This window comes from Marmota monax, unplaced genomic scaffold (assembly GCF_021218885.2).
Source record: "Marmota monax isolate L192 unplaced genomic scaffold, Marmota_monax_Labrador192_F-V1.1 WCK01_AAM20220418_F8-fsc00051, whole genome shotgun sequence".
Taxonomy (NCBI): domain Eukaryota; kingdom Metazoa; phylum Chordata; class Mammalia; order Rodentia; family Sciuridae; genus Marmota; species Marmota monax.
Window position 1 is genome coordinate 14,413,126 of NW_026695202.1, and position 25,649 is coordinate 14,438,774.

At 55.6% G+C, this 25,649-nt stretch overlaps 1 protein-coding gene across 2 annotated transcripts in view; it reads right to left on the minus strand.

Annotated features, from left to right (window-relative positions):
* Positions 1–25,649, minus strand: part of Scube1 (signal peptide, CUB domain and EGF like domain containing 1) — a 134,657-nt gene that overhangs the window by 61,984 nt on the left and 47,024 nt on the right. For both annotated transcript variants that reach the window (XM_046429592.2, XM_046429591.2), the window contains exon 4: positions 20,719–20,853. In XM_046429592.2, coding sequence (XP_046285548.1) covers positions 20,719–20,853 — 135 coding nt within the window. The remainder of the gene's footprint in view (positions 1–20,718; positions 20,854–25,649) is intronic.

The window sequence follows — 25,649 nt, forward strand, 5'->3', positions numbered from 1 at the left end:
TCCAGCCCAGGGTCAGCTGGGGTGGCTTTCGGTCCTCTTTACATTCCTAACAATGACAGAGGAGACCAAAGAGCCCAGGTGTACGAGTCCACATGTTATATTACCCATGTCTACCACACAGAAAAGAATTTAAATAATGTACTTTTACCAAAAACTATATTTTTCAAAACAAGGGCAGGGCAGGCCTGAGAGGAGCAGCCTTGTAGCCCTGTGGAGCTGGGCTCCCTGCTGCATGGAGTGGAAGAGGAGGCCTGAGGGCTTCCGGGGCCTTCCCCTGAAAGAAGTGGCGTCCAGCATCACCACCACATTTTAAAGCAACCCTTGCAACCACTCCAAAGATGGCCACAACTGCCCAGCCTGGGGGCAACTTGCAGCCACCTCTGCTTGTCACTTTGGCTCCTGGGTGGCTGTGCTACCTCACTTCCACTGGGAGCAGCACTGGCTCCTACAGGCCAAAGAAGACCCACCTGCATGGGCAGAAGCACAGGAGGTTGGCCCGCACAGCGTCCTCTTCTCTGGGGACGGCCTGGACACTGCCTCTGCCCTGCTGAGGCAGCCTTCTTCCCAGAGCAGCTCAGGACCAGGCCCCATGGCTCTGAGCTCTTCCCCCTGATGGGGTGGCTCGGCACCCCACCCCAGCTCCGTGCGTCTCTCCAACTGGGCACCTTAGGTGGGGGCGTCCCGTTGCTGGGGTTGGTGCCAGCACCGTGCTGTGCACTGCCCACTCCAGGTCAGTGCCTACCAAGCCAACACACAAACAGCCACGGAGAGCAGCCAGCTCCAGGTCCTCAGATGCCCAGCCATGCTCACCACCATCAAAGACTCTGACTGGACTGCTACCTTCTCTGCATTTGTTTTGTCAGCCATGAAATGGGGCTGAGGAGTCTACCCCGGAGTGTTGCTGCAGAGGAAACTGAAGAGCGCGAGAGAGCACCTCCTGCAGAAAGCACGCCGTGGACACAGCGTCTGCCTCTGCCTCTGCTTCTGCCTGCTTCCTGTGGCCTGTGCTGAAGGGTCAGCTGCCTATGTTGCTCTCCCCTGCCAGCCATGGGTAACCTACAGGGAGACCTGAGCTTTATTCCGTAGCACAAGTTCCCAGCACTGGGCCTGGTACAGGGTGGGGGCTCAGCAAAGAGTGGCTGGGGAAGAGAAAGAAGAGTGGAAAAGGAGAGAGGAGGAAGAGGGGGAAAAGAGGAATAAAGGCTGTCCTACCTAGGAGCAGATCAACCCACTGTCTACTATAATAGGGGGCAAGGTAAGAATTTTAAAAGTACTATTGGGGCATTCTGGCTCTGTGTTCTAGAAACACATTCAGGTATTTCAGATGCCTGATGGGAGAAAATTCATGGCACACATTAAAAGTTCTGAGGAAGTCGTGCACTCACTGTGGAACAGTCTTGTCTCCCTTATTCGACATGGTGTCCTGGACTTGAAGAGACCCCAGGACTAAAAGGGTCTTAAGGTGGCCCACTCCAGCGTCTCACTTTATAGACAAGGCAGTGGGGCACAGGACTGGGGTGGCACACAGGCCTCCCTCCAAGCCTCCAGGCAGAGCTGTAGCATGTCCTCTCATCTCCTCTCTCAGGGCTGTGCTGACCTGAGGTGGGAGCAAGAGCAGGGAGGTAGCTTGTCCTCTCCTGTAGCAGATGGCTCCCATGAGAGGCCCATGGCCAAGTGAGTGTGTGAAGATAAACCCCAGGGCATGAGAGGTGCTTGGGACCAGACACTTCTGTTCCAGAAGAGTGGTCCTGAGCTCCAGCTGGGAAGTCCTCACCTCATCTGCAGTTGCAACCCTGCCCGACTCCTCTGAGCAGCAGGCCTGCTCCAGTCTGCTATGGCAGCAGACACCTCACTGTGCCAGCCTGCATGTTCCTCTGATGCAGACCTAGCCCACTCCCAGCCCCAGCCCAGGCCAAGCACAGAGCAGCTTCCTGCAAGAGTGAGTTCTGTCCTCTGCATCTCCTTGCTTATGCCATGACTGTTCTTGGGAACCAAACTATAAGATCCACCCTCTTTCTCCCTCCATCTGGACATGGAGGAACCAGGAGCACCAAGCTCAACAGAGGCTCTGAATGTTTTTCCTCCCTGAGGGGAGTCCAGATAGAACTCCAGAGCTATTTCCAGAAGCCCTGGTCTTCAGAGGCCTGGTGCCTGCCAGTCCAGGCTGCCCACCACGCCAAATCTAATCTGACATAACCCATCCAAATCCAATTAGGTGCTGCAAACTCTGGCTGAGTGTCTCCCTGGTGCCTGGGCTGGGCTGGGCTGGGCGCAGTGAGGAGACGATGCTCTGTCACTGCATCACCAGATCCACACGTGGACTCTGCCAAGTGTCTACAGCCTTGGGCAGTTTCCTTCATGTCTGAGCCTGGTTTCCACCTGCGTAAAACCAGACAGTTGCAGGACCTGTGTCACAGGTATGCTGCACGACATGTGGCCCTCAGTCCTGGGTGAGGGGAGTAGCAGGCTGAGGGTGCACATAAAACTGCCATGGGACTTCTCCTGGGCAGGAAGGAGCCACAAAAGGTTGTTCATAGGCCAGTGATGAGTTGTGGCAGGAGCAGCTCTGGGTGCTGCTTGGGAGGTGCTGTGCTACCCGCTGCATAGATGACACATGGAGTGGGGATCAGCGTGGGGAAAGGATTTGCCCAGCCACGACTGAGTCAGAAGCACCCAATGTCTCCCTTCAATGGCCCTTCCCCACATCGTCGCCTGTCCTGAACCTTCTGATGGGCTCGCAGCCCTTCTCCAGGAAGACCTATTTTCCCTAAAGGCCTGCCATCAATTTTGGACACTGGCCCAGGGTGCACATGGAAAGAGACAGCAAACTCTGCATGCCTGAAACCAGTGCATACATCATACCTCTGCAGTGGGCGTGAGGCATGCTGTCTGCTTGTACTTAGGAGCCCCCTGCTCGGATAACAAAGCTGGAACGTGTGTCTCCTGAGGGCTGTTGCTATGGAAACCTCATCAATAACATCACTTTCTGTGTTCACGTTCAAACACACAGGAAAAGGGCAAGCTGGGAAGGGAGAGCAGAGAGAAGAAGCAAAACAAAACCAAAAACCCATCCAATGGCCTTGCTCTGCCCCGCATTCCCAGACATGTGAGGAAGGGATTTTCCTCCCTTTCACATTGTCAATAGAAAATGACGGCGCCAAGAAACAGGCAGGGGCTTTGCGATTCAGGAAGAGGCTGCTGCCCTTCCCAGCTCAGTCCAAGCCACGCAGGGAAAAGCAAGCTTCCAAAGAGTTTGAAGAAAAGGCCCTGTGAAGATGGGGCCCAGGAGCAGCTAGGGGACTGGACCGTGGGAGAGGACAACAAGCACTGCTGTGGCTACAGCTGCCTGGGTGCAGAGCCCCGCTCCATATCCTGCCACCGACTGCCTGGCTAGTGTCCCAAGATGAGCCCAGAGGTGGGAGGGGCATGGGGTTATGCAGTCCACCAGATGGGAATATGGAGGCACAGGGGCTGGGTCTCGGGGACAGACTTGCAAGACAGAATGGCAGCAGCTCTGGGCTGCAGAACAGGCCCACAAGAAATGTGGTGATGACAGGTTGATGACAACCAGAATAGCCATTTATTGAGACCTGCTGCACACTGAGTACTTAAGTGAATAACCCTGAGGCCATAGGACCACTTGTCAAAGACACCGTTACCTCCACTTGACAAGTGAGCAGAGTAGGACAAAGAAAGAATCAGTCACTTGCTCAAGGAGCATGGTAAGGGAGGTGTGAGCTGTAAAGCCACCCTTGACTCAGAACCTGCCCTTCCAGTGGGCTTCCAGGAGACAGTGAGGCAGGCAGCCCTGGGAACTTTCCCCACAGTTCCATGTAAGGACTACAATGGCTCAGCTGTCTCCTGCCCAAGGCCATTCCCACACTCCATCTCTCCAAGACCATCTCTAGTGCCAGCTTCTGCAATGCGCCTGGATTCTGACCCTGCCCCAGTCCAGCCAGGGAACGATGCCACCAGGCTCCTTAGAGACACAGAGAGCTACATGAGGCCAGAGCTCGCCCTTTTGTCCCACACACGGCTCTGAGTGAAGACAGAGACCTCCACGGCACCACCCTGCCAGGTTAGCAGCTTTGCCCATGTTAGAGGTGCTTCAGAGAGGTGGGGCAATTTGCCTGTGGTCACTTGAGTAGGACATGGTAGAACTGGAAAGGAGCTTGGGTCTGACTGACTGGAAGGTCAGTCTGTCTCCAGCTGCACAGGGAGCTTTCTAGAGCATAAATATGACTATGTCCTCCCACAGCAAAAAAACCACATACACACACACACACACACACACACACACACAAAAGCCTCTGCCGAGGACCAACAGGACCGGGCACTCCGTCCTCTGACTCCTGCCAGCTACCCTCTAGCTTGTCTGCATGTCCCACCCAAGCCCTAGGTACCAGAGCCCTGTTCGGCCTCCCTCCCTCCTTGCCAAGTTTCCTTGTGAATGTGCTTTCCTCTGCGAGGTCACACTCCCGCTCCCTTCTTTGGCAATATCTGATGTGTTATCTGAGATCCTGTTTGGGGTCACCTCTTCCAGGCAGCTCTCTTTGTTCCCATCTGCTCCCCAAGTCCCTTGGTGGTATTAGGGGCTGTGCTTGACCCTCCCCCAACAGTTCTCTGACCTCCCTCCTCGATCACAGAGCCTGCCACACTAATTATAACTGGCTAGTTACACACTGTCCCCACTTTGAGGTGGCAGGGCCTGAGCTGCTCATGTTGGAGGGAATACACATGGAACATTTGTCGAATGCAAATGCTTTGAGGACTTGGGTGCAGCCATTCTGGGCTTTGGACTCTCATCAGAAGAGAGGCTGGCACTCAGGCAACAGTAGTGCCTTGGTCTCCAGGCCCCGGCTGGTCCTGGATGCAGGGAACCTGCAGCTCCCCTGCCAGTTGCAGGTTAACATCTGGAGTGTGTGTCCAGAGCCTTTTGTTATGCAGCCTGGGCTTCAGCAGAAACCAGGGCTCTACCTCCCATCCTGAACCCTAACTTACCTCCTCTGGGAAAAACTCAGGCCTGGAGGGGCACCAGCAGCCGTGTACCTCAGATGAGACCCCCAGCTGACAATGAGCCCAAGATAGCACCACCTGGGAATGAGTGACTGCTGACCATGGGCTTCACCTGCCCAGATCTCCTCAGTGGAGCTGGCTCTCAGCAAACCTCCCCACCTGAACACATCTCCACAGCTGATTGCCAGGGACCATCTGCAGTCCCACATGATGGTGCGGATGCTGTGTCTTGGAGAGGTAAAGGCACTTGTCTCCCAATTTGTGGGTGGAGAGGGACTCCAACCTCTGTCAGCCATACCAACACTCAAGTGCTCACATCTTTTCCCACCAGCCCTGGTGCCCACTTGTCAGTCCTTGGGGACTCTGCTCCTTCCATCCTCCTCCTCACTACCCCACCTACTTTGGTTGATACACCATTTTGAACAAAGGGGAAAGTTTCTCCCCTGGGGCATCTGGGGCCCTAGGTCCCAGCTGGGTGTGTCACCTGATCTGCCCACTCTTCTTCTTCCCTTCCCACCAGCCCTGCTGTCCTTATCCCCCAGTCCCTCCTGTGGGTCTCATAGCCCCATCAGGGCCCCAGGAAGCTGCCTGGCTAGCCCCCCCACCCCGCCATATTCTGCCCCGAGAGCTGCCCCCGTGTTTACCTGCTCACTTGCACCTGTGCCTTCCATCCCACAGGGGTCGGGGGGGGGGGCTTCTTTGTTTCAGCCCCAAGATCCCACTTAGGTGCATCTGCCCCTTGTCCGTGCCTCTCACCCTGCCCTGCTCCACAGCACCACAGGGGCAGCCATGGCAGGTGCTGACCAAACTCCTGCGGGTTGCATGGCTGATGCCCCAGTGAAGGGCCTGGGCAGCTTAAAAGCCGACATTCTGCTTCATGTTCACTAGCAAGCCACTGGCTTGGAAGAAGCCTTGGAGACTATCTTGATGGAGCCGCTCCTCTTCTACCAGGGCTGTCCTGGGTCACAGAGCATCTCAGCATTCTGCCTGTCACACCAGGGGTGGCTCCCAAAGCTCTGCTGCTCCACCTGAGACAGCAGAACCAAGGGCGCCGACCCACAGGTTCATTTTCAGCTTGGGACCAAGTTCAGTGCCACGGTTGCCCCCCAGGGGGACAGGCACTGTAGCCACAGGTGGATGGCCAGACAGAACGGAGCCTGCGCTGGCCCCTGGAGTGCCGGATGAGAGTGGAGGGCTGGCCCTGCTTTCTGGGAAGCAGCAGTAGACGCCAATCTCTGGCCTTTGGTGGCCACACCCGCCCCCTGGGGCCTTGACCAGTCCTGAGGACTGGACAGCAGTCTGCACAGACATATGGATGGGCATTTGCAGAGCTGCCTGGGGCCTTGTGGGCGTGGGTGGCACTGAGGTGGGCTTTGTGAACTCAGCACTGGCTTATGTCCCCATTCTGGCCCTCTGAGGTGTGAGGTCTCAGAACTTGCTGTTTCTTATCTGTGAAGCAGGGAGACGAAGGCCTCTTGTAGGGCTAAAGGCAGGCACGAGGGACTGCACCCTGCTCTGCTTCCTGACAGCCCTCTCAGATGCAGGGGTTGCTCCAGGAAGGCTGGCCTCTCCCAGGACTAACGTCCTTCCCCTGCCCCTCCTGAGGTTTCCCAGGCTAGTCACTAGGTGTCACCACAGTCAAGTCCAAGCCTCCCAGGATAGGACCTCAGAGAAAGCCTGGCTGAGACACTGGGCTCCTGCAGCCTCAGGCCAGGTGGCGGGAGCTGTCCTTCCCTCCTTCGGGTTGCCAGATTTAGCAAATAACAATCCAGCCTGCCCCGTTAGACCTGGATTTCACATAAACAATAAATACTTTCTGATAAGTATGCTCCCATTGTTGCATGGGTGATACTGAAAAAATCGGGTTTATCCGAAGCCCTAGTTTAAATAGGCACCGAATATTTGACACATCAATCCTACCCCTCCTTCCATGGACACCCTAAAGGATGTTATGGGGAATAGGTTGTCCAGTGCCACACTTAGGCCTTGACCAGGAAACAAGTCTGTTTCTCCTTTCTAATAAGTGACCAGAAGGACAAAACCCAGGCATGGGGTCCCTATGGCAGCACCCCATCAGGGTTCCCATGGTGGTCCTTGGAGACCCAAGAGCAGCAGGGCTACACTACTAGGAGATTTTCTCAGGGTGTGAGCAGCTCCCTAGAGCTACAGCAGTGACTGTCCACTACTGTGCCCCCAGGAGTTGGAGAGAGCACCCTGCTGCACCATGGAGCAGGGCTGGGCTGTCTGCCGCCCCACCGACTCTGCCTGCCCCCTCAGCACCACAGGGGCAGCTGTTGTTTCCCAGAACCTTGAGGATTAAAGAGCTCCAAGGGTTTGGGGCCTAGTAGACAGATACTTCATCTACATGGAGGACCTTGCTCTTTTTTCAAGAGCATGGGTCAGTGTTCCACAGGGAAGGAACAACTACTTTCGGGCACTGAGGCCAGTCTTCAATAACCTGTCACTTCACTCAGTCAACCGGTGTGTGGATACACATGGTGATGTGCCTGGGTACATGAGCCAGGGTCTGGGCAGGGAAGGAAAGGGGTTCTCTTCAAGGAGTCGGCTCACCCAGTGGAAGGCTGGGCAGGGGAGGTTGAGGAATCCCTGAACTTCTGACATGAACTTGGACTGCCCTGCTAGAGGGGCCTGGGGAGGAGAAAGAAGCCTGGCAGGCCGAGGGGGACCAGGCAAGAAAACAGTAGTGGCATCCCACCAAGACCTGGGCAGCCTGAGCCCCACCGCTCAGCTTTGGGACAAAAGAGCATTCTGTAAAACTGATGCCACACACGGCAGGTGTCATCCCCCACATGACATGAACCGAGTTCTCTTCTCTTCTACTTGATGGGTTTTCTCCGCACACAGCCCCATATCTGACATGAGAAATGCGAGACAACTTGGACAATGTCCCTGCCCTTCTCAGGCGGTTGCAGGCCAGCCCTCCAGCAGAGGATGGAGCCATCTGAACCACAGGAGTCCGAGTCAGGAGGAAGATGCGCTGCCTGAATCAGAGCCAGCTGCGCAGAGCAGGTGAAACTGAGCTGGGCACTGGAGTAAGAGCTTTTCAAAAAGAGAGGGGATGGGAAATGGCATTCAAGTCCAGAGCCAGTATGCCCAGGTTCACCATGGGCGAGGGTATGTGTGCGTGAAGGGAGGGTGGCAGGCAGGAGGAGTGGCTGGAAGTCCTCAGAAGGCAGCAAAGGTGGGATGCAGCAGGGTGGGGCAGACCTGAGCTGGGCTCTGGAGACAGCACCTCATTATGGTGTGGGGGAGGGGACAGGCAGAGGCAGGGAGGCCAGCTGGTACTCATGGGTGCTTAAAGAAAAAAGGTGGAGTGAGGGGGTGAGAAGGTGCTGGGCTTGAGAGGCAATGTGTGGTCATGAAGGGAGGGCAGCAGGAAAGGGCAGGGGCCAAGGGTAGGTCCAGTGTTGGGGCCCCTCCTCACTGAGGCTGGGGGGATGGGAAGATAATGCTTTAGGTTTTGAGTAAGTGGGACAGCAGACCCTGTTCAGGCTGCTCCCAGGTCAGGGTGGGAGCCAGGGGAGACTAAAGAAGCCAGGGAGGGGCAGGAGGGGGAGGAGGCCCAGGAGGGGCTGGGCAGGGACTGAAAAGGAACAGGAGAAAACAGGATGGGACATACATACAGAAGGAGCCTTGGGAGAGGATCAAGTGGCCACCAACTGGAGATAGGAGTCTGCGGAGCTGGTCCTGGCTGGGGATGAGGCCCTGGGGGTGGTTCAGGGGCAGGGAGGGGATGCTGGGCAGATGGCCTGTCAGATCAGCCTGAGACTTCATGGCTGGCAAAAAGGCCCACAGAGTCTGGAGAGGAATCAGACCCCAAACGATCCCGGATGACCATGCTGGCTCCCCACAGCCAAGCAGGCCTCTGCCCAGAGGTTTTTACATCCAAAGCCCTGGATCTGCACAACTCCTCACACCCTGGGCCATGACCACAAGCTCCGGGCGGAAGCTGGGCCTGGGCTGTAATGTGCCCTGGAGCCAAGAGGCCCAGGGCAAGTCCCAGCTCTGCCATCAGCGTGTTGGCGGACAGGCCACCCACTGTTACCTTCTCCTAGAACAGGCATGTGGGCCAGCTTTTGGCCCAGGAAAGGCCCTTTGGGTTCTGATGACACTCTTTCTTCGCCTTTCCTGACTGCCCACTCCCAACCAGGATCCATGCTGGACAGCAGGGTGCAGGGGTCATTATGTGGGGAAGAAAAGCCTGGTGCAGAGCCACAGTGGGCAGTGCAGGGAGGCTGAGGTGGGGTCAGAAAGGGGTGTCAAGGCAGGGCCCACTGGCTCTGCCTGGGGAAGCAGGAGGCCTGCAGAGAGAAGGGGTGCAACGGCCAGGTGGGCAGGATGTTCCAAACAGAGGCGGCAGTGGGAGCGGAGACAGGTGGCAGAGCAGCAAGGGCTCTGTTGGCAACACAAGAGGGCTGCAGAGGGCTGCGCCAGGGCCCTGTGGGGAGTCGTGAGAGGTCCAGCGGGGCACAATGTGGTCAGGGGCTGGGTGGAGCACTGGCCCCAGCTGCCCTCAGAGGGTTCGACAGGGCAGGGGGACCTGGTGTTGGCTGCTGTGCCCATTCGGCCAGACGCTGGCAGTCCAGGCCCCCAGAGGAGGGTGGTGTGGGGAGGTGGGGTCTCCCTGTGTCCCTGGGGTCCAGGCTACAGAGCAACCTCTGCTCCTGTCTTCCAGCCACTGTGCAGACACGAAGCAGATAGAGTGGAGTCAAATTCTGCCTCTTCTGCTCCTTACTCTTGTGGGCAAAATTCTTCACAACTCAGCCTCTGTCTTCTCACCTACAGACTGTACTCAGGTACAATGACTGGTACCAAGGTCTAGGCACAGTGCTGGGCCCATGGTTGTGCTCAGTTGCGGTGCCTAGGATGATGTGTGATGCCCATAACAGCTGGGCCCGGTTCTGCCCACCTGGGGTGGCCGCCACCCTGGGAGATATGGTGCTGGATATGTCTCATTCTAACCCGCACAACCATTCTGTAATGGAAGATACTCAGGTCAGTCCCATTTTACAGATAAGAAACCAAGGCCCTAGGACTTGCTGCTGAGACGACATCCAGGGCCAGGCCAACTCTTACCCTGTGCCCTCAGCTATGGCTCGCCTTCACACCACACCATCCACTCCTCCAGACCTAAGGTTCTACAGCTTGGGGGAAATTTCTGCCTCTAAAGTTGAGAAGTCAGCACTGAGGGTGCCCCTGGCGCCGGCTCGAGGCCAGGCTAGAAGTGCGTGAAGCTGCCTTACCAGCCAAGGGAGTTGTTTATGGGGTGGGAGGCTCGTAAAAAATAATGGGCTGGATTTATTGTCCCCGCCTTGAGGGCCATTCCGGACCTCACAGGGCCAGGACAGGCCCCCTCCAGTAGCTCCATAAATCTCCCAGCTAAGCGTGAGAGCTGTTTGTTCTCCCGCCCACCTGGTCTGCAGCAGCAGCAGGCTACAGCCCCACGTGGCCTGCCCCAGCCCCCACAAGTGATGATGGAAAGCCCTGGAAATGATGTTCTGACCCTGCAGGGGACACACAGGGGCCCCTGGAACCCAGGCCTGGTCTAGCTCCGTGATGTGGGAATCACATTCTGGGAGCCAACAGAAGCCCGAACGGCCCACTGACGGAATGCTAAGCCACCGTGTGGCTGGGCAGCTCAAGAGGGACTTGGGAGAGCAGGAGAAAAAGAGCTGGCTTTGACTTCAGAAATCCAGCTCCTGATCCTGAAGTGCTCCCTCGCAGAGCAGCAGGGGAAGCTGCTTCCCTCCTCAGGGGCATGGCAGTGCTCATGTGACACACTTCACAGGGTGGCTTCAAGCATCAGCGTATTCCTAGGCGGGAAACCACAGCGAAGGGAGGTGAAGCTGGGCCTGGCAAGGGTACCTGTGGCTGAGGAAGGGCTGGGCAAGGGTGGTGTCCAGTCAGCCTGCAGGCCCAGGACTAGGGCAAGGAGGAAGGGCAGAGCTGAACACAAAGTCAAGAAGAGGATCAAGGACCGGCCCAGAGGAGGTGGGGTGGGAGGGCTGAGAATGAGCTGACCACAGAGACTGCTCTTGTGGTGAGAGCCACCAGCCTTCCGCCCCGATCCAGACCCACAAAGTCTGCACCCAGAACCTCTCAAGTGACCTTTGCCAAGGAGCCCCAGTTGGTCCTGACACTGCTGTGGGCTTGGAGCTGTGGGCTCAGGACTCAGCAGGGCGTGCCTGGCTGTCAGTGAAGCTCTGACCACAGCAACTGGAGCGCCTGTGCCACATGAGGCCTTGCCTCCAAGTCCTCAGGAGCTGGATGCCGGCCAGGAAACACTTCACTTTGAAGCCCACCATGCAGTAAGTATGTGCTCTAGTTTGAATGTTTGTGTCCCCTCCAAAATTCACATGGAAACAGACTCTCCAACCAACAGGATTAAGAGGCGGGGCCTCCGGAGGTGATTAAGCTGAGGACTCCGCCCTCATAGATAGCATTGGTACCCCGTAAAAGGGCTGAAGGGGACTAGCTAGGCCTCTTTGTACCACGTTGAGAACACAGCAAGAGGTGGCACATCTGTGAAGCAGAGTCCTCACCAGACATGGAATCTGCTGGTGCTTAGTTCTTGGACTTCTAGGCTCCCATATCAGTGAGAAGCAAACGCCCACTCTCAGGTGTTCTGCTATCACAGCGGGGTCTAAGCAGCCTGCAGTCTTCTTTGCTGAATGATGGGCGGAGGGAGCTGGAGACGGGCCTGGCTAGCTCTTGCCTGGCCTCCTGTGGCTCTGGTGATGCACCTCCAGAGCCCTCCCTGCACCATTTGGTGGGCATCTGCTTCAGGTTTATTTATCTCGAGGTGTCCCCTGGCATGAAGGTGGGGCTTCCAAGTGCAATATGCAGAGGTGGGATGGAGGAAGCTGGGCCCAGGGTCATCTGAGTGCCTACCTATGCCAGGCAGAGTCCTGCTTCCCCCAGCCCTGAGAACACGTGCAGGGAGAGCCCAAGCTCCTGACTCGGTGAAGCCCTAACTCCTGAGCTTTTCCTGTCTCACATGCCAAGTCCCTGTGATCATTTCAGACCCAGCTGGGGCCAGGGGGGAGCCAGCCATTCAGGAGAGGCAGAGTGGCATCGACACTTTGCACAAGTCTTTCCTGAACACCGTCAATCACACGCTGAGTGAGACAGTGGGGGAGATGAAGCAGTTCGGCTTCTTAAGAAGCAGAGACCCGCCCAGCAGGCACAAGCCCCTGTGGTCACCCCCGGCCCAGTAAGAAGGAAAACAGAAAGGAGCACTCGGCTCCGCTGACCCCTGCTTCCCATGTTACAGAGAGAACAAGGCTCACCTTGACCAGAGAGCCCACCACTGAAGTGTTCTGCACCTACGTGACAGGCACAGGACAGTCTCAAGAGCAGCCGCGAGGCACACAGGGCTCTGCTGAAGTTCTGCCAGCCTGCCTCTCGCCTCCCCCCGAGCCATTCTCCCGTTTCATCTCGTCATCTTCCCCTCATCCTGTCACCCTCCCCTCAGACACCCTGTCACTTTCCCCTCAGCCATCCTCCTGTCACCTCTCCTTCAGACATTCAGACATCTTCCTGTCATCTTTTCCTTACAGATACTGTCACCTCCCCCTTAGTCATCCTCCTGCCACCTCCCCTTCCGCCACCCTCCTGTCACCTTCTCCTCAGCTGTCCTATTCTCACCTTCCCCTTAACCATTCTTCTGTCACCTTCCCTTCAATCATCTTCCTGTCACCTCCACCAGCCATCTTCCTGTTACCTTCCTTTCAGTCATCCTTCTGTCACTTTCCCTTCAGCCACCCTCCTGTCACCTCCTTCTCAGTCACCTTCCTGTCACCTTCTCTTCAGTCACCCTCATCACCTTCCCCTCTCCATCACCCTTTTGTCACCTCCCTCAACCATTTTTCTGTCACCTCTCCTTCAGTCACCTCCCTGTCACCTTCCCCTCAGCTACCTTCCTGTCACCTTCCCCTCAGTCACCTTCCTGTCACCTTCCCCTCAGCTACCTTCCTGTCACCTTCCCCTCAGTCACCTTCCTGTCAGCTCTTCCTCAGCCACCGTCCTGTCACCTTCCCCTCAGTCACCTTCCTGTCACCTTCCCCTCAGTCACCTTCCTGTCACCTCTCCCTCAACCACCTTCCTATCAGCTCTTCCTCAGCCACCGTCCTGTCACCTTCCCCTCAGCTACCTTCCTGTCACCTTCCCCTCAGTCACCTTCCTGTCACCTCTCCCTCAACCACCTTCCTATCAGCTCTTCCTCAGCCACCGTCCTGTCACCTTCCCCTCAGCCACCTTCCTGTCACCTCTCCCTCAGTAACCTTCCTGTCACCTTCCCTGATGCCCCTGCCTCCCCATGGCCATCCTGCTCTCACGCACGCTCCTCTCTGTCCAAGTCAAGTGGTATCTTAAAACGGGGCCACGCCCCTCTCCCCACGACTGACAGGTGCCCGTTTCGCAGCAAGGTCCAAGTCCTCCTGAACATGGGTTCTGGTGCTCTCGGTTCTGCCAGCCGTGGGAGTGGCTCTGGCTCCTGGGCCGCCCTCTACAATAGACAAGAAGCCTCTGGAACGCCAGGACCCAGATGAAATCTTAGCCATGGTGAGAGGCCAGGCTGGCCTGGACAGAAGAGCCCCTGGCCCATCAACAGGGCGAGGGGAGGAGGGCCCCGGGCAGGAGAGTCTGGCGCGGCAGCCCCTCTGGAGACAGTCAAACGCACCATGCCAGGAAAGCCCTGGCCCCAGGCAGGGGTCTGAGCAGAGCCTCCAGTGAGAAGAGTATGTGCAGACAGGAACGAGGAGGGGGGAGCACTGCACCGTCGTCCTGCCAGCCTCCCCGGCCCTGGGGCAGCCACCGAGCGGTGGTGTCTGGGGGCTCTCCCTGCTCTGGCTCCCATCCTCTCAGTCCCTCAGAGCTCAGTGTCCTCTGCCTTAACCAGCCCACTGGCTGAAGCCTGAGGCCCTGCCCCTCAGGGCCCATGCTGACCACCCAGCATACCATGTCCAGGCCTGTGCAGGGTTGGACTCCACCTCCTGAATCCAAGCTGTGAGGAAATTCTTCTCTTTAGAACTCAATTTGCACACCCAAAGAGGGATGGGGAGGGAAGAAGATAGCTATAGTTCCTTTAAACAGTGGGGTGCAGCCATGGGAGGTGATCACGACTTGAACCCAGACCACCTGGGTCCTAGTTCTACCACCACCCCTAGGAGTCATGTGACTCTGGGCACACAGTACTTACCTGTTTCTGACCCACAGATTCTGCATGGGTGTGGCTGGTGCCCCCCTCCTAGGGCTCAAGGGGTCAAATGCAGAGATATTAGGGGATCATCCCTGGGCCTGCCTGGACCCACTTCACACCTGCTACCTGGCAGGGCTACTCACTGTGCCTCCTTTCACGCTTGACAGTGCACTGGCTTGGACATTAAATGACACAGCCCTCCTAGTCCCAGCCCAGTGCTCATAACAATGCCTGGCAAAGAGTATCTGGTCATTCCTAAAACATGAATTCTTAATGATGGTGCTGTGTGAACCCATGTGTAATAAAACAGCACAGAGTACTGCCAGGTGTGGTGGCACAGGCCTGTAATCCCAGAGGCTCAGGAGGCTGAGACAGGAGGATCATGAGTTCAAAGCCAGCCTCAGCCACAGTGAGGTGCTAAGCAACTCAGTGAGGCCCTGTCTCTAAATAAAATACAAAATAGAGCCGGGATGTGGCTCAGTGGTTGAGTGCCCCTGAGTTCAATTCCTAGTACCCCACCCCCACAAAGCCAAACAAACAGCACAGAGCCATGTACACACACTAAAGTCAGTTTCCAGTGCTCAAGTGACGTAAGCAAGACACTGCTCTCAGAGGAATGTGTGGGAAGGCTACGGGGAGTCCAGCTTTAATATTTTTGCAGCTTCTTATGAATTCACAATTGTTCACAAATAAAAAGTTTTAAAGATTCCTATTATTTTTTCCCCAATTAAACTTGGGGTATTCACCCTAATAAACTTACAAATAAAATGAAGAGATCTCCAAAATTCTTCTTCCATGGCTTAATAAGCACCATAACTTAGTCTGATTTAACCAGAGGCCATCGTCTCAGAATCCGGCCATCCACAGCATACCTAGATACTCGGAAATCCGTGAAGCTGGCTCCACAGCTCACAGCACTTTGGCCAAGCTGGCAGCTCCTTAGTCTTTGATCTGGATGTTTATGGAAAAGGTGGCTGCCAATCTTCAGAGGGAGATCCGCCACAGGACAGTGGCAAGAGATAGCCAGCAATGGCAATATCCAAAGAAAAGTGATTCCCAAAGGTCTGAGGACATTCAGCATGGGGACCAACATTAACAAATACTCTCTGTCTCTAAGAGGGGTGGCTGTCTCTAAGTTCATAATAAAAATTGCAAATTATAGGAAAAAAGAGGCCAAGCCAACTCAGGCTGCCCAAAGAGAGAAAGGAAGCAAATGAGACATTCCAGAAAATTTCTACCACAAAATGGTTTTGGAACGCTTGGTGCTTAAAGAGGCACAGGGGTGTCTCCACTGTACCTCAGGGCTTTGTGATGTCTCACTATACGTGGGCCAGGCACCAAGAGGGGTTCCTGGAGCCTTTGCAGTGTCTGCTCTCTGCACAGCAGGTGCTCAGAAGCCTGGACCTTGGGGCCAGACTGGCAGAGCACTGTCCCTCAATGCCTCTGGTAACCTTGTGTAAGCTGCTCAACATCTCAGAGTCTCAGTTACTTACTGTGGAAAGTGGGGCACCATGAAGATGTGGCAAGGGAACACGGGGACTGTGCTCAGGACTGCTCTTACTGGGTAGCTTTCTCCCCACCACCAGCCCATCCAGGGGAGGTGTTCTGGAAGCCAGGTTCTCCTACTCCTGGACCCCTCTGAATCTGGCCAGAGCTAGTGTCACTCATGATGCCAAGCCTTGACCTTTGTGGACACATGGCCCTGAGTCCCACAAGGAGTGCCGTGGAAAAGGGGCAACGGAGTTTCCTACCGGAGTTTATACAAGTGTTTAAACAAACTCAGCAGAACTTTAATCGGACCATGAAACACACTCAGATCAATGTGCAGTGTCCTGGCCGGAGGAACAGGAGCCTGCATGTGTGCAGTATAGGCACCCTGTTCCTGGGCAGATGCCCAGGAGAGCAGTGGCACTGTGGTGAGCTGAGTGCTGTTCTGACGCTCCATACTGCCTGTCACCTGGTACTCTTCTTCCCTCCCTCCCCACTCACAATGAGGGCTCTGAGAAAACTGAAGCCACAAAACCACAGAAGCTCTGGGGCTTGCCTTCCTGGCTCTGATTCCCAGATCCTAACTCCCAGACCCTTACTCAGCACTCCGTCCCCTACTAGATTGAGCTTCGCCAGAGCCAAGCCTGAGGTTGGAGGTCGCTGAGTACCTGGCGGATGGCGAGTGAGTGCACCAAGGGCGGAGAAGGAAGTCTGAGCCTGCTGTCACTAGGTCTCCAGAGAACTCTCCAGCCCCATGGATGCTGGCAGATCCTGAGAAGAAATTCTTCACTGGGAACCTTCATCCCCAAAGCAAAGTCTTTTTGGAGCATAAATACGACATATTTTAAAGATAAGAGAGCTAGTGTGAGAGAGGGAGAGAGGTGGAGGGACCGGCTTCTGGGCCACCAGGCACCGCCAGGGGCAGCAGAGGCCAGGGCTGGCCCTCATGGTCTTGGCTGTGGGCCAAACCAAGGGTAGCCAGCACTTGCTGGGCCAGGGGCTGGGCAGAGGGATCGGCCAAGACTCAACAACTCAGGGTCTCCTCTTACTTAATAAGGACAGGGAGCAGCCTGAGTGTGTCCCCAAATCAAACCTGAGTTCTAAAGACCTGGAGAAACTGTCTACATGTGTCCTACCCCTAGAGGCATGTGCTGTACTTGCCGCCAGCACTTCCCTGATGGCACCCTCTGGCCACAGAGGGGTACCTGGGCCCCTCTTAAAGGAAACAGACCCAAAGAAGCAGGAGTGATTGCAGAGACTGCACAGAGAGTTAGAGCTGGGAGCCTGGGCCAGCTCTAGAGTCTCAGGTAATACGTGCTGGCACCTGGGAAGTGGGGCCACTCAGAAGGCTCAGTCCATGACCTTGTTTTTCAGCCAGCAGTCTGAACTGACCCTGCCTGATCCCCCTCATGCATTAGCTCCATGTAAACAAAACCAGCCTGTGTGCCCCGCCCCACCTTGTTTTTGGGAGGCCCCAGAGAGCTAGACAGGCATTAGAGGAATCAAGTGACACAAGGGAATCTAATTTGCAAAAGGCTCTGGATCCATCACTCTCAGGAGCCACAGAATCAGAGGTCACTTGAGTGCAAAACAAGCTCAGTCCTAGCACCTCCAGGCAGGCTCTGATCTTGAGCTATAACAGTCTTTATTGTGACTGGCACTGGTAGTAAGCAACTGTCACAACCACAGAGAGGCTGTTATGGTTTGGATGTGAGGTGTTCCCAAAAGCTCGTTTGCAAGACAACACAAGAACCTTAGTGGTGAAATGCTTATAGATTATGAGACTTAACTGATCCACTGATACAGATTAACTGGGAGGTTAATGGTGGCAGGCAGGGAGGGTATGGCTGGAGGAGGCAGGTCTGGGGGTGTGCCTTTGGGGTTTATATTTTGTCCCTGGTGAGAGGGGATCTTTCTGCTTCCTGGTGGCCAGGTTCTGGGCTGCTTTTCTCCTATACACTTTTCTGCCATGATATTCTGTCTCACCTCGGGCCTGAACAATGGAGTCATCATCTATGGACTGAAAGCTCTGAAACTGAAAAATAAATGAAATAAAATTTCTCCTATTTCTTGTTAGGTCTTTTGGTCACAGCAATAAAAACGCTGATTAAAGCACAGACTCAGAGAGGTGGGCAAGCTGCCAGGCACCCAAGTCCCTGTCTTCTCCCGGGCATTGCTGAGCAGGTGGTTTGTGTCCAGTGAGCTCGTCCTGAGCCGCTGGCCCCTCCACACAGCCTCTGCCACCCTGGAAATGCTCCTGCTTATGCTTTGGGAGGCACCAAAGAAATTCTCTGGGTTTTTTGTTTTTCTCTTTTTGCTTTGTTGCTCAGATTTACAAATTGGAGATTCCACCAAAGATCCTAATGAAAGAAATGTCTTCTTGAAACTAACACATCAGTTAATGCAGAGAGGGGTTGAAGCCTCCACATCTGTATTCTGATTAAATATGGATTTCTGGTTTCACTTAAAAATCAGGATATGGTCCCCCAGAGGCCTTTGGGTAGAGTGATCCACATGCCCAGGGTCACACCATACTTCAGCTAGTGCACAGTTCACCTGAGGCCCAGCCCCTGGAAGTTCCAGAGCCTCCTAAATAGATCCCTCTACTCTCCCTATGGCCTAATTTCTATAGTCTTCAAAAACTCCTCATGGCTGCCCTATGCATAAAACCAAACTCCTGCCCACGGCCTACCAGCACACCGGGGCTCAGGCCCCTCTAGCACCCTCATCCTGGGCTCTTCTCCTGTTGGTCACTGCTCTCCACCATCTTGCATGCCTTTTATTCTGCACAAGGTGACTTCCCACCTCAGGGCCTTTGCACAGGCCCTGCCTATATACTGCCCCTAAACTTCCAAGTAGTGCTTTCTCAACATTCCATTTCTGCACAAATGTGGCCTCCTCTTCAAGGAGGAAACTCTGGCTAATGTGTCTCACTACCTGTTTCTTTCCTCAGTAGTCTTACGTCCTGGACAGCGAGCCCCATAGCAAGAGTGCCTGGGCTCCCCTCCAACTCTGTCTTCCTAACCTGACTGGCTTCCATTTCCTCCCCATCAACAGGGTTGAGCCCGCCTCCCTTGAGGGCAGCTGGGAAGCTGGAGCATTCAGCCTCACAGCAGTGGAGCAACTCCTGGTGGGCTCCCCACACCAACAACTCCCCTGACTGCCCCTGCTGACACCTCAGCCCAGTGATGCCGACAGGCCAAACAGGCCCCTGTGACAAACAGGCCCTCTGGTCTCCTGCTTGCGTCTTTCCTGCCCATCTGATTTTAACCAGGGGTCTCAGTTCCCTCCAGCATCTGCCAGGGAGAAAGGTGCTCTTCAGAGGAACAAGCACACACCACCTGCGTGTGCTAAAAAGGTGCTCAGGAGCCTGGCCTCAGGAGTGTCACAGCTACCAGAAGCAGTCACCCTGGGGAAGCCCCTTCCCTGAGGAAAGCTGGACTCTCCCTCCCACACTCCTTCTCCGCAGACATGCTTCTAACACGCCTCTAATGCCAAGTCGGACTCCATCGTGGGCAGCTCCACCCTACAGTGCCATAGCTGGGGTCTGGAAGGTGCCCAATGAACTGCTGCCAGCCCAGATGTGCCCATGGGCCTGTGGGGTGGCTGTGGGCATCTGCATGATACCGGTGCAGCAAGGACCTGGGAGCCATGGAGCTCACCTTTTAGGTCCTCCTGGGGACACTGCCAGGTCAGCAACCAGTATGCCTGACTTGACTGTGAAGAAATACCAGAACAAATAGATTCTGAGACGCTCCCTGAGGCATGAGTGCTCTGTCGCCCGAGCTTTGCACTCTGGATGTTTTCGCCTTCACCTTCTCAGGACAAGACCTTTCCTAACAAGACTACACCCAGGTTCCCAGAGAGCACCCAGGCCTCCTGCACCCTCCACTGGATGCAGGTCTCCTTCCAGCTCCGACACTGCTGGTCAGCACCATGGGCCTGTTTTGTGGACAAGGCTGAGGCTCAGAGAAGTTCAGGGAGTTGCCTGAGGAACGGCAGGGATGGGGTGGGGGCTGCGTTCTGGCTAGTCCAACGTGGCCCTCTCTGAACCCTGCCTTCTGTGTGAGCCACTCCTTGGGTGTCTGGTGTTAGAGAGAGCCCACGCCCCGGCCTTGGGCTTCCAGCCTCCTGCTAGAGGGTCAGTGATGGGGAAGGGGCAGTGGGGCTGGCCTGTCCTTTTCCTCACATCTTCCTTGACCACTCAGAACAGCCAGGCCTCCAGAGCCTTGGCTCTGGCCATTGCTTTCCTGACTGGCTCTGCTGCAACCCACAGCCCTACCAGGGACTCTGGCGCTTACTTCTGTCTTAGCCAAGAGAAAATCCCCTGTCTTTGCACATAAGGCCCCTCTCCCTGGGAGCTTGTCCTACAGGCCCACTTTCCTAGGCCCAAACTTCAGGATTTGATCACCAGTGCCCTGACACCAAGTATCTCCACGTGCTGGGTTTGGCTTGTGGCCAGGCTCTGTCCCAGGCGAGGCCTGCTCCCCCTCTGGCCAGAATCTTTCCTGGGCCCTCTGTACCTCACAGGCAGGCCTGCCATGCCACCTGGCCTCCAGAGGGCAGCAGGCTCCCAATCACAAGGATATTCAGCAGGCTGGTACCCCAGTGAGCATGCAGACTCAGAGACAGGAAGGTGGCACAGCCTATAGACCTCGAGCCCCCTTTGGAGAAGGGGATCCTTGAGAATGGGACTCCATTCTTCCTGGCCACAGCTGGCCCCCAATCCAGAAAGGAAGATGGCTTTTGTGGTCATATTTGCCATTTGTGTCCCCTTGTCTCCATACACACATAGTGGAAATCCCAACAACCTGGTGTAGTGGCAGAGGAAAGAAGCCCAGAAGGTTTCCAACACCAGAAGCACAAGACAGGCCACCTGTCCAAACTCCCTTGACTCTGGGGCCCCTGGAGTGCACATGTGGAGAGGGAGATTCTGGGGGCCTCCTGTTTCTGTGGGGCTGGCGGTGTGCCTGCTCGAAAGAGGCTGTACTCACCATTGGAGCGGTGGATGCAGGTGTGCTGGTTGTCACTGAGGAAAAAGCCACTGTGGCACTGACACTCATAGCTACCCATGGCATTGACGCAGATCTGCTGGCAGCCACCATTGTTGTCCTGACACTCATCCACGTCTGTGAGAAGAGGAAGAGAAGGCAGAGAGAGATCACCACCTGAGATGGCGGGACACTGATGTCACCGATTTCTCTAGACTGTGCTAAAGGACCCCCCCAGGGAGGACTTTGGTGCTGCCAGAGGGGCACCCCTGGGTGTGCTGCATGGTGGAGCTCACGTGGGGGTATCCAGACACATGCCATGGCATCACCGAGGCACTCCATGGTGCCACAGTTACACTCCACAACGGTGCTCTCCAGAGTGACTCCACAGAAGTAGTCAGGGACAACGGCTGTGAGGAGGCGGACCCTAGTGGTTTCCTGGGTGCCTAGCACAGCTCTGTGTCTCCCCCATATCCATCCCTCTAATCCCCCAGCAACCCTGCAGCCATGTTTGTATATTAACCCATTTATAGTTGATGAAATGAGAGAGAGAGAGGCAAAGTCACTTGCCCAAGGTACCACATGGGATTCCAACCTAGTACACTGACTCCCAAACCCTGGCTCTCCCTGACATCACTGGATCCCCCCTCTCTAGGAAGACGATGGAGCTCAAATTGTCTCCCACAAAACACAGAGCCTCGCCGACCACAGACGGCCATCACCCCTCTGCAGCCCTCCTCAAGTTCACAACCAGCTGCACAAGACCCTGGAGCCAAGGGGAGGTTGGGGCCAGGGTGGCCTGCACCACCCTAAGGTGCAGGCTGGCAGATGGATTTTAAAAGCCCAGAAGGTGGGGAGGATTTGAAAAGACTCTGACCTCTGGCTGCTGGGACTGTCGGGGAGGCTGCTGAGAGGTCTGTCCCACCCCGGGAGGGAGGGAGGACAAACCTCAGTGCCGACACTCATTTTTGACCAGAGGCTGCTGGCACAAAGGGTGTGACTGGCTGAAAAGAGTCTTTATGGAGCTCTGGTCTGGACAGCAGCATGTTTCAATTACCGGAGCCACAGGCCCCGCTCTGTCAGTTTGTTTAATGAAAGAAGGGCTTCTTAAACCTTAATGTTCCATGGCTGTATTGTCATTTTAATAGGCAAATATATAAAACCACAATGACAATGTGAGCTACTGGCTGCTTCTAGCCAGTCCCCCATGCCCAACACACACACTCACACGCGGGCACACATGCACACACATGTATATAAGCACACGCGTGCACATGTACTTCAGCACTGAGGATTTCAGACGGTTCTAACACTGACATCGTTCACTCCTGGGACCAAAAGGATGTGAGAAAGGGAAGAGGCCGGCAGAGTGACCTTCCATGAACCTGGCACAGCGCAGTTCTGGAGCAGTGTCAGCTGGATCCTATTTAGGCCCTCGAACAGCAGAGCACTTTACCACCCAGGAGACCGCGGCTGCCTTTGAGGCCCTAGGCGAGGCTTGTCATTATTCTCTGGCAGGCTCAGATGTCAGCCGTGTGGCAGCCAGAGGAGGGAAGCAGAGCTCTGAACTCTAAAAGTCACCAGGGGTTGAGGCTCAAATGTAAAGGCGGCTCTTGCTGAGAGGCACAGCGTGATCAGACCCTAAGCCTGACAGTCTGACCCAGGGAAGCCCGGAAGGAGGGATGGGGATTCATTTTTTCAATACTTTTCTCCACACAGTCTTGCTGATGGCTCTCTGCAGGCCCAGTGCCAATGGCACCTTTACTGGGACCAGGCCTAAGGTACGGTGAGTGGCCGACTCCCCTCCACATCTCAGTGGCATTGGCCTTCAACCTGCACATGAACAGCTCTAGGTCTGACACTTTTTCCTCCTCATCTCTTAGTAACACAAAGCTCACCTCCCCTGGGGGTCAGGATGTGTCAGGCGGAGGCTTCACCAGGACTCTCAGCAACCCATGTGACACATCTTGTTACTGATGAGGACACAAAGGCTCAGAGCCAAGCCATGAGATGGGCAAAGTGAAGGCAGGTCTACTGTGCATGTGTTCAGACAAATGCTATGAAGAAATGGCTCTCTTCCTGCAAGCTTGAACCTGGGTGCCAACCTGAGCACATGGCTGTCAGTTCCAGGGGCAGCTGGCTACAAGTAGTACTGAGTGACTCAGCAGCATCAGTGGCCCAACAGGACCCTGGAGGCACCTATGCTCGGGTAGGGCACATACGTAGCCATGGGCCTCTGCAGTTGGTTGCTGCCTCTCTTCCCGGGGCTCTCAGGCTCTCTGCCTGGTGTCCTGTCTTCCCCACCCAGGGAAAGGTTCAACTGAGAGGCAAACAAAGTAGATCCAGATTCCCCAACGCTGGACTCAGTGCAGAAATGCTGCTTTGCCCCTGGAGCCACCCATCTGCAGCCATCTGGCCTGGCCCAGCTCTGCACCTCACTGAAAGCACAAAGGGCAGTTGACGTAACACATCTACAAACCCTCAGTGACCTGGCAGGGTGGCTGGCCTTAGGGACATGGCTGTTTACACTAGCAGGGAACAATGACTCGCCAACACTGATGAATAATTTGAAACAAACGCAAGGCCGTGTAAACATTTCTCTTCCTCACTCCCAAATGATAAAGCCCGAGATTAAGCAGGCGGGAAGAGGGGCTGCCCTTCTGCACCCTTTCCACTGTGTCCAAACAGGCCTCACCCTACGCTCCCTAATAGGGCCGAAAATCATGAATGCTGAGTCCCTTCAGGCCTGGGGTCCCCCTCACACCTCTTGCACCCCAAGTCTTTAGCCCTCACAAAGGACCACAGTGAGGGCTAGAGGGCAGCCAGCTGGGGTAGATGAGCTTGTGAGATGGCTGCCCACCAGCCAGGGCAGACTGGACACTGGGAGGCCCCTATCAGGCTTAGCAGGGCACTGTGGGAAACAGTCTTTGGCTCTGACAAGTGGGAATGGGGGGGATCAGCGCACCCTGCTTCATGGTCCCCCAGCACTTGGAGTACTCTGTATGAGAGGGGTGCTTATGGAGAGAAGAGGGCCCACACCTGGGAGTCAGGCTCCCCAAATTCTTCCCCTAATGCCTGAAGGCCCATGGGCAGTGACCTGCCAGGGTGACCTGGCAGTGCCTTGTCTGCAGGAAGTGCTCCAAAGCTTGGGGACCGCAAATTGTCCTCCAGGAAGCTCTCCTGGAGGGCTGTGGCATGAGCAGGCTCTTTCCTTTCTGCCGTAAATTAATTGGCTGTTGCCAGCACTGATGGGCCTGGGTGGCTGCCCCTGTGTGGGAACCCTGCCCACCCTATGCCCATACTCAGAGGTGAGCTTAGGGCTGGCTGGGTGCACTGTGGCCTTATTACCCCACACAACAGCACGCGCTGCCACCAGGCCCCAGCTCAGGGCTTGGGCGCTGGTTCGCTAAAGCACACACAGCCCCATGCTAGGGGTAGAGTTCTTACTGTTCCTGATTCTCAGAGAACATGGATGCACAGAGAGGGGAAGAGACTTGCCCATGGCCCTGTAGAGGCAGAAAGGGGATTCGAAGCCCAGTGGGCCCATACAGAGCGGATGAGAAAGTGTCCAGGCCAGTCATGGAGGAGCAGGCTGCCCAGGTGACAGTGCTAATTGCCCTCCCCTGTCCCTAAGCACTCATCTTTCCAGAACCCAGCAAGACCCTTCTGTGACTTCTTCCTAGGACTGGCAGAATTCATCCTCCCTGACTCCCAGGTCAGGTGGCATTTTCTTCTTCCTTACCATAGGACCTGGCTGTCTAGTCTCTGCCCTGGATGGGGACAGACCTGCATCTCCTTCATATCTCTGCTCACAGCAGAGAGGCAGGCTGAGGTGGGACATGACATGGAAGGTCTGTGCTTGCATATGGCGGGGCCAGGGGCTCACTCCCCGCAGGCAGGCAGCCTACCGCAGTAGAGCATGTCCTGGGTCCGGGGCACATACAGGGGTGCAGTTTAGGCTACCACAGCCTGCTCGCTGTTCCGGATTCTGTTCTCTGAACACAACCCCTGGTTCACACGTGCCCGAGTTCATATGAACGCCTGCCTACTGCCTTAGTCCCCCTTGCCAAAGTTTTTTTGCCCTTTTGAGTCCACTTTCAATGTCTCTGTTTGTTCATTCAGGAATAAGCACGGCACACCTACCAAAATGGATACAGCCCCCTCCCTGGGCCACCGATGCTTTGGGCCATAGCACAGGGATCAGAGGCTTCCTGTGAGGAGGGAGGAGCACAAGGAGCTCTGTGACCTGAGGCTGGAGGAAGAGGAGGTGCTTGGAAGCAAAAGCTGGAAGAAGGGGCAGGATAAGACCTAGGGAGCGGAAGAGCCTGTGACCATTCCAGCAAGAGAATTCTGGAAGCCATTAGGGAAAGTGGCTGGCTGAGTCCTAAATCTTGGGTTAAGGTGATAAGGAGAGCCAGACTTGGCATGGAGATGATGCCACCCTAGGCTCCAACTGCTTTGTGGCCTGTGACCCTCCAAGACTCTTGAAACACCAGCCCTATCTGGCCCTTCTCCCTTGGTTTGGTTGGCAGGGAGATATCTGTGTAGCCCGACGGTGTCACCAACCACAGAGGCTGTGGCCTGTTTCCAATTCAGGGTTCAGGATCCCTAGGGGATCTGGGCCAGCACTCTGCCTCTGAATCCTGCCGGCAGCTTACGGCCCTTTATCTTTATTTATAACCACAGAGAAAGGTTCCCAGAAGGCAGGGAGTCCGAGGCATGGGGACACAACTATAAAGCGTACTCTAGGAGGCTCCCTGCAGGAAATCCTTTTGACTGGCAGCAAAGCTGAAAGATGCGGAGTGCAGAGGACCCCAAGGCCCCAGCTCTGTGAGAGACCAGCAGGTCACCCTTCTCAGCCTGCACCTCCAGGAGTGGACAAGCTCCCTCCTTTGACACATAAGCTCTCTTTTAAGGTTGTGCCACCAGACCTG